At 33.7% G+C, this 9,454-nt stretch overlaps 1 protein-coding gene across 1 annotated transcript; it reads right to left on the reverse strand.

The window, feature by feature from the left end:
* Positions 1-1,803: 1,803 nt before the first annotated feature.
* Positions 1,804-2,493, reverse strand: LOC127792645 (uncharacterized). Its single transcript, XM_052323236.1, has 2 exons — positions 2,149-2,493; positions 1,804-2,059 (listed from the first exon to the last, which is right to left on the reverse strand). The coding sequence occupies exons 1-2, from the start codon at positions 2,476-2,478 to the stop codon at positions 1,886-1,888; spliced, it is 504 nt and encodes a 167-aa protein (XP_052179196.1). The 5' UTR covers positions 2,479-2,493; the 3' UTR covers positions 1,804-1,885.
* Between the last annotated feature and the right edge of the window lie 6,961 nt (positions 2,494-9,454).

The following is a 9,454-nucleotide window of genomic DNA, read 5'->3' on the forward strand; positions in this document are numbered from 1 at the left end:
TCGTGATAATGATACTTTACAATCTGTGAGGGAGCAGATTGATGATTTATCACCAGACGAGGTATTTTATTTTCGTGTTATGATTTTATAAATTAATTAATATATTCTAAAATTAATGTTTACATTAAAAAAAACACTTGCAGGTAATTTGGATGTCGTATTGGAGGGCTCGTGCATATCACCCATTACCAGAGATTACATTTTTCTCGGGTTGTTTGAAATGTGGAAGTATTATCGAACCATACCATCCTGAGAGGGTATTACGACAGTTTGGGTATGTACAAACTATTCCTCCACCTCCATTATCACCTATTGAAGCTAAGCGGGGTGCAGGTACGGCATCATATCGAGTAATTTATGCATTTATTGACGATAGTTGGAATCGGTGGGATATTCATTTATTACCACCACATCGACGTGGTAAACCTTGTGAATTTCCGTGGCACTTTACATATGAATACTTACCGTGGTATGGATCTATTACTCATGCATTGATACAAAATCCTGAACGTAGATCAGGGTTCGATAGAGGTGGCCAAGATCTACTTAGTCTTGCTGAAGCAGTAAGATTTTAAGTTTATGTTTAAGTTATTATTGAATATAGTTTATTTAAATAAAAAACATTGATATATTTTTTTTTTCCAGCGTAATGATGTTGCATTACGTGCTCTCAATCTTACCATGTCAAGTGTTGAACCCATATCCTCAGATGCATGGAGAGAGACGTGTATCCACGTAAATCGTATTTTATCAGCTTCTACAAGCTTCAATCCATCGCCCCCGTGTGATGCTGCCGGACCCTCCACATCTCGTACTTCTCAACCCCCCAATCAAGATGAGCAAGACTAATTCAAGCATGATGAGTATGTCTAATTCAAGCACGAGTAGGATGGAACATTGAATCAATTAATTATTTTTATTAGTACTTTTATTGGCTGTATTTCTAAAATGGATCAAGTTATTTAAGTAATTTGTAATAATATTTTATTGTTAGTTTTAATTTAATGTAATTTTATTTAATTTTTCTTTCTCTTTTATATTTAACTAAACAAATTAAATTTTAAGTGGTTGAAGACAAAAAAACAAAAGAAAATATGAATTTTGATGTAACTTTTAAAAAAATTTAAGAAAACTCAAATTAAAACAACTAAAAAAAATTATAAATATAAATGTTGATTTAACTTTTAAAATTACTAAAATTAAAGGAACTAAACAAATTAAAAGTAAAGAAATATAAATTTAATATAATGTAACTTAAAAAATATAAATTTAATATACTTAAAAATGCTGTCAAGGAGGTATCGACGTGCAGCCTTCGGGAGTCACTCAAATTCCAGAATCTCTCTCTTCGGTGATTGGGGATGACCCCGAATCCTTAACTTCGAGATTTTCAAATACTTTTGAGTTTATGAGTTCGGTGATTGAGAATTTTCCCGAACCCTCGAGTTCGGAATTTACAAATCCTCCTGAATCTCTAGATTCGGTGATTGAGGATGACCCCAAACTTAGAGGTTCAGGAATGCTGCGGGTTCCCGAATCACATGATTCGGATATATCGACTCCCCCCAAATATTGAAGTTCGGGAGAGTTTTAATTTAATTTTCTGTTAAAATTAAAGCAATGGAAAAGAAATTAAAACAAAATGAATATAAATTTTGACGTAATTTCAAAAAAATTAAATAAACTAAATTAAAGCAACTGAAACATATCAATGGTACTTGCATACAAATAACAACTATAACTAATACAATTATAATTTTATAAAAATAAAACTTGATAAACAAATTACCACATAATTTTCTTATCAATCACTTAAATCAATAACATTACATTCATATTTTTGTCAACCATCACTTAAATCAATAACATTACATTCATATTTTTGTCAACCATCACTTAAATCAATAATATCTTTAGTTGCCACATTTTTGTCGATCATAGACAAAAATGCTTCAATTCTAGCTATATATGGTGTTTCCCATTCTCGTGCACTATCAGCTCGATATCTATGCCACTTGAGTGCAACAGGAGGTATTGGCGAGTTTGATTTAAGAAACACCTGAAAAATAATAATAACATGTATTATGAATAACAATCTAATAACTATATAATAATCCAAATACACAACATAATAACAAATAAGAATACCTGAACAAAATGACAATCATTCACAAAACCAATACTAATAATTCTGTGTTGTAGTGATGGAGGAGGTACTGATCTCAGCGGAAGATAGGTAAGACATTGAAGTCTAGACAAATGGATCAAGACCACATTATACTTTGAAGCAATCAAATGTCCCATGTCAGGTAATGTCATCCAGTGCTGGGGAGGTGCAACAGACTCAAAGCAAGAGAGTGCATGTATTAACTCATCTACACGCATATTAGATCCATATAATTGTGAATACTCAGCACGAAAAACATGTAACTCTTCAATCAGGTTAAGACGAATATCTCCCCAATTTTGCTCACTCATGCCAAGTAATGCCGTAATGGCACGAAACCCACAATGTCCATCAGAATCTACATTCACAATATTGTGTATGAAATATTGTACGTTTGGTGGAAAAGAATCATCATAACCTCGCAATCTATATTTCACATTCACACGAGATTTTGAATGCTTACATTCTTTCCCTATCTTACTTGAACTCTGTATTACTGGGGTTGTATTATCATGAGACGACTGTACTATTTCAAAATAAGATGGATCACGCTTGGTAGAACTATCAAAGTGATATTTTTTCTTTGAGGATGGCTTACCTTTTGTTTTAACTTTAACACTTGGTGCCATCAATGAAGTTGTAGCAGGATCAACTAATTCTCTCAACTTTTGTTTCAATACCAATTTACCTGCCTCTGATTCTAATTGAAACTTCTTATATATGGTATCTATCTCTGGCTCAATCATCAGTAGAGATGAGATATCTTCATCACAACTAGTCTGCATCAAATGTAACTTTCTCCAATGAGAATGCACAACTGATAAGGGAATTGGTCGTCCTTGAATGATGAACTCTGCAATTTCATGTGCACAAGGCAAACCATGTGTACTTCTTATCACACATCCACATGAAATCTTATCCACCCCAATTTTCTGAGCTATCTGTGTTTCCTTTAACACCATATTCATTGCATTTCTAGAGATAATACCTCGTAGTTCTCTGAAAATTTTTGGTTTGAAATTATGTTGCACCAATGTTAAGCTCTTCTCAAACGATCCTTTGATCTCAGTATGCTATAACTCAATAAGAGAGTTGATGATTGTCCATGATGACTCAAAATCACCTTGAGATGATCCAAGATGTCTTTTCAGCTTCGCATGCGCACTCTCAGTCCTTGAACAAAATCATATTGATATATCAGATATCGTAATTTTGGAGTATATTATAATATAAATAATAAGTAAAAATATATAAGATCTGAGTTTTATAAATAGTACCTGTTAGTAGTAACATTCCCAAAATGCATTATCTTATTTGTCCACGCTGCAACAAACTTTTCCTTATAATTATTCAACCATGCATTTCTCACATAATCAAGTGCATTGTCATATGTATGATACTCAACTGTTAAGTCATGAAGCCGACGTTCATATTCATTCTTAGTTGAGGCAAACATAACAAGCTGCCAATCTAATATAAACTTCTCCCATGTCTCTTTTCTATCGAAGAACTTCTTACAATTAGCGAGTACATTTTTTGATATATGCCACCTACACAATAAAGTGGTAGCATTTGGAAACACTTTATGTATTGCATTTATCAATGCTAATTCTCTGTCCGTAACAACTACTCTCGGAAATATATTAGATCCCATCAAACTCTGTAATCTTTCCATTGCCCATGTATAGTTATCCTCGTATTCATGATCCATGAATGCAAATGCAACAGGAAAAGTCAATTCAGTGGATGTTACACCAACAATCTGAAGCAGTGGATATCTGTACCTATTAGTTTTGTATGTACAATCCATTATTAAAACATGGGGGAATACCTTTAATAACTCTATAGCCATCGGATGAGCCCAAAATAAATCTGTAATACAATCTGTTGATCTCTCACATCTATGCCATTCCACATAATTACATTCTCCTAATTTCTTCATCAACTGTTGCATTTGTGATCGACCACCTTTCTCTATAAGTCTATATCTTTGACGTGCATTATATATAGTTTTGATAGTAGTTGCGTTTCTATGGTCCTGTGCCTTTATAGCCATCAAAATATTTCTAGGCTTCACAAGATTATTAGACATTGTATTCAATATTTTTTTCTCTTCTTCTGTAAGCCGCCCTGCATATGAATGACCCTCAAGTTGAGTTGATGGTGCATGATTGTGAAATCCACATGTAATCTTCAACTTCCATTTTTCGTTTAAAACTTTGAGACCAACTAATTGAAATGGACAATCACATTTCTTTGAACCCGTACACTTACGTTTTAATTCTTCCCCTGATTCTTCTCTCTTTTTTGATGGTCTATATTTTCCACCTCTTTCGCAAGCAAAACGAACTCTAAATGGCCTTCCGGGACCTCCACATTCAGAACCCTTTATCACGATAACAATTCCATTTTCTTTTCCAACTTGTCTAACCCATCCAATAAGTTCTTCTTTACTGCTAAACAACTGATAAAAAAATAGAATTCAAATATTGTTCAAATAATAATGAAATAAAAATTTAATAAAAATGTATGATACCTCATTGGTAGTAAATGGTTCAATAGCATCAAATGACTGTTGAAATGAAAAAAAATTATGTAAATAGAAAACATAAATAATTTAAAAACATTGTTCACATAATAACTAAATGAAAGTTTAATAATGTATGATACCTGATTGGTAACCGGTTCAACAGCTGACTGATGAAATATGAACAAAAAATAAAAATTATGTAAATAAAAAACATAAATAATTTAAAATAATGAAATATCCGAATCATTAGATTCGGGGTTACTTTACTCCCCCGAACTGAAGGATTCGGGGCATCATCGAGTTCCCGAATCCTTCGGTTCGGATACTCAAGGAGTCCCCGAATCGAAGGATTCGGGGCACACTGATTCCCCCCGAGGATTTGGGGTATCCTTCAGAGTTTCCCAACTCTTGCTTATAAATAAATTTAGAAATACAACAAATTTTCAAATACCTCATGTATTTCATCATCTTCTTTCTCGCCAGAACATGAATAGTTATTATCTTCTTTGTAAAACTTCGCAAACATTTGTTTATGATAATCTTCCATGCTTAACTTGCCTATCACGAGCTGAACTTTGCTTAGTAATCTTTCGTGTTGAGTGAGTAATAGTTGTTCTGTAATGTTGTATGTTGAATAACAATGGCTGCGCGGCGTGGGTGAGTAAAAGTGTTCAGATATGGTGATATAGTGAATAAAGTGGCTGTAACGACAGTGGGTGAGAAATTGCGTACACGCGCGCTTGAAAGAGTAAATGCTGAGTGGTTGAACATACAGCATTTATTAAGGGTAAATATGAGATTTTATGTGAGGATTTTTTAGGAATATTAAAAATAGGTTACGGAGAGCAAAATTGATGATTGTAAATAGAATTTCCCTTTACTTTATCCTAGCACTTTTTTTTGGAGAGGCGCCTTATCCTCGTACCTTTCGCATTGATTTTTTCACCTCAACCTTGCATTTGCCACCTACTTTAGCATAACCCTCCCCTAAAACCTTTTTTTTTTTTCTTTTTAGAGACAACTCTCCTTGTAAACCTTTCTCCTCCAATAACTACTAATTCAGCCACCTCAATCGTGTTTGCATCTTCATAACTTGCCCTTTTCTTCGATTCTTCCTGTCCCACGAACCCTAACTCTAAACCATGACCTGTCTCCCCTTTGCTCTCACCATCATTCTAGTTGTTGGCTCTATTTCTACCATTATCAAATTAGCCCTTCGAAAAGCTCCCAATCCAACCCTATTTTCAGATTTATTGTGGTTGCAATGGGATTTTGAGAATGTATGAGTGACATTAAACTCGATCTATTTGACTTTGGACTCTACTTTGTTAGTCTTTGTACTTTTCTTGTTGGTGCTAGAGATGGGGAATTGGTGGTCTTTAGGAAGAATATGACTAAGATGATGTAATCTTAGAAGAAGCATCATTAAACGATTTTAGGTTTGTTGCTTGTTTCATTTTTGCTTATTTGGGCTCTGGCTTGGGATTGGTTGTGTTTCTGGAGCCTTGATTTTAACTGTTTTGTACTGTGCATGTTTAGTTATTTGCTTAGTTGTTAGGTTGTTCCATTTTTGTTGGGCCAACTAGTTTTGTTTGTCTTGTTAGTGCTCTTTTCACATGGTGTTGCTCTGAGTTTATCTCAATACATCTCTCCTCCACTCCTTTAGGCTTAACCTTGTGCCTCAATTTGCTTATTCTCTTGTTTTTCTCACCCAAAAAAAAAAAAAAAGAAATTGTTACATACAAGTCTTAGCCATTAAAATGATATAGTGAAGCAATAATAAACTTACTTCAGAGTAGTTAATTACTAATTTTAAAGTCGTACCTCGTTTTAATTAGGATGACCCAGCTGCCAACAGGTCCAAAACCAGTCCTGTCGTTCGCATATATAGAATAGAAATACCCTTACATGTTTTCTTCTAATTTATTAATATATAACTTTTGGTGTGGGCTGTGTGTGTTAGAGGCGTGATGAAACCTTTTAGTGGAGAATCTGCATGCAATACTGCCAAGGATAAAGAACAAAACCAAATTTGTTCACCAATGAGACTTCATGCGCGAGCAGCTGATAGTGGAAGTTGTTCACGTCAACACCCTCTTTGCATGCTGTCAAATTAAGCTTAGCCAGTGGTTGCAGATATATGTTGTTGATTCCAACAAGCAATCCCTTTGGAGTCATTCTTTTCGGGTGGGTATATATATATATATGTGTATTGACCCATCCCCACGCGCTACCTGGCACATCAATGGCTGCTTGCTTTTTGTCCCTTTCGCTTCCTTTCTTTTCCTTTCTTTTCTCATGCAAAGTAGGCTGCAGGCAGCATGAGGAATGGGCAAATAGAACATTTGCACATCTATGACGGAAAGATTGATTATCATAGCTCTCATGCACATTTCAATTCCATTGATTGTTTTTCCTCTTTTCACTTGTCATCATGTGCAAATCAGATGCCAAAGATTTCTTTCTTTTTTTTTATTCACAAACAATATAAGTACGTAGACTTATATATATATATAGTTATATAAATAAAACCTTTAGCCAAAAATTACTCAAAACAAATAATTAATATGAGAATGTTGTTGAGGCCAAAATAGAGAGCCCCCTCCTCCATCTTATCATGTCTATTTATGGTAATGAGCAGAGGTGGCCGGCCAGGGCTATGAGGTTATAGGAAGATCCCTTTCCAGCTTGCACAAGACAAGAGCTGTTCCTGTTTCATGCTTTGCAAACCTCTCTTTCCACTCCATAATTTTGTAAATCTAGGAAACACATATCAGCATAAAGTATTGATGAAAACAAGACCATGCCCCCCCCCCCCCCCCCCCCCCCCTTACCACTTCCAGGGTGTCATACACTCCAAACATATATATATATATGAATTCATTTTTGCAAGAACTTTTTTTTATTATTTTTTCATTTTACTATCTTAATTAGTTCCAAACGTGGCATTAATATAATACATTAAAAATGTAAGAAAGGGGCAATTAGAATATACAGTTTGGTGTCAAGATAGAGTTATGTGACATCAAGAAAGGTCCAAATTAATCATGCGAGTAGACAAGTGTAAGCACTTAAGTTAAGATATTTCTTGAACTTAATTATAGAAAATTCAATATGTGCCCATTTATATTTTACTAATCAAATTTATATATAGTACACACACATATAATTGAATAATTAAAAGTTTTTAAGTATTTGTAATCAACTAAATTAAGTTAGTTGGTGACTTGTGAAGTTTTACAAGCATGGAAATTGTTCCCGCCAACCCAACAAGATTGATAGGACTGGTTGTAATGGCGGCGGAATATCGCGATCAGGTGACCTTTGTGATGGGGTGGCTGGCACCTCCAAACACTCCGGTGCTCAAATTAGTGAGGATTCAGAATCTTAGAGTGTTGGTAAAATTTGAAAAGAATATACATTGGCTTGTGATCAAGTTGGTTTATATAGAAATGAAGGTACTTTATGTGCCACCGATCATCGTGGGAAGATTGAGGGCCAAGATGCATGATAGTAATAGGGATCATCCTCGAAGATCTCGAATTCAATGAAAATTACGAACTGATGAGGATCAGTATGCGAATTGTTCAAAGTTGATAGAATCAGTTTCTGACACAAAAATCTTGACTTGAATGAAAATGTTATTCGAGCTTTTGAACCAAGATCTAACTTAAGGACCGGACTAACTACCAAGTAACACGCCAACCCAATAAATTAGTACTATCTAGAAACAATTATCACAATGTTAATTCATGGGCTCCAGTTATACCCCAAGCATTGTTAATTTTGTGTGTATACATATATATAAATTATTGGAAATAATTAATTCCTACTACAATTTCATCAACCAGAAAACTAGAAATGTAATTTGTAAACATTCAACCTTTTATTAGAGTTTATAATTACATTTGTATTTTGTAACATTCAAATTATCACAATGTCTACGGTTTAGAAATGTACTCTTAACATTAAGGGTTTAAAGTTTAGAATTTAAATTTTAAAGACAATCATTTTCCTTTTTATCATTGTGATGGTGATCTGACAATATGTATGAATTCACCTGCATTTCTTAAATTTAAAGTTTAAAGTTTAAATTTTAAATTCATCATACTTATAAAATGATCAAAATTTATATTATCAACATAAATAATAAATACAAAACGTGACCTTACAGACTGCGATAAAACCAAAGTGAAAAACCCACTTCCCCGTAATAACTATAAGTACTTCACGGAAGTTCTTTTCCTCGTAGGATTTAGAGTGCAAGAATTAAAAAGCTGCACTTCTTCACGTGTATGTTGGATTTGACGTTGCCCAAAAGTCCATCTTGGAGAACCCACGTCTGAATTTGCCTACGCCATGCATTAAAGTTCTCTGTTTCAATAATAAAGAACATCCTAAAATATGGTAAAAATTAGAATTAAACTTATAAATGATTTGATCTAAAATAAAAATTATTAAATGATTACAAAGTTATATATAATTTTTTATAAATATTATATTTTCCAAATTAACTAAAAAACGTTTACCAACAAAGAGTCGAACAATGAAAATCAATAAAATATAATATATTATTATTTAATTATAATAATTAAATTTATTTATCTTAAAAAACAGCTTGGTAGAAATAAGGCAAAAATTCAATGTCCATGGCACCACATAAGGGTTAAATGGTGTCAGGTTCGATCCGCTATCCGAGAGAGCTAAAAGGATGCAAGGAGTCTTCGAGGGCCTTACTCTCGAAGAGTCATCCACTG

The sequence above is a fragment of the Diospyros lotus genome, chromosome 15 (assembly GCF_014633365.1).
Source record: "Diospyros lotus cultivar Yz01 chromosome 15, ASM1463336v1, whole genome shotgun sequence".
NCBI classification, from domain to species: Eukaryota; Viridiplantae; Streptophyta; class Magnoliopsida; order Ericales; family Ebenaceae; genus Diospyros; species Diospyros lotus.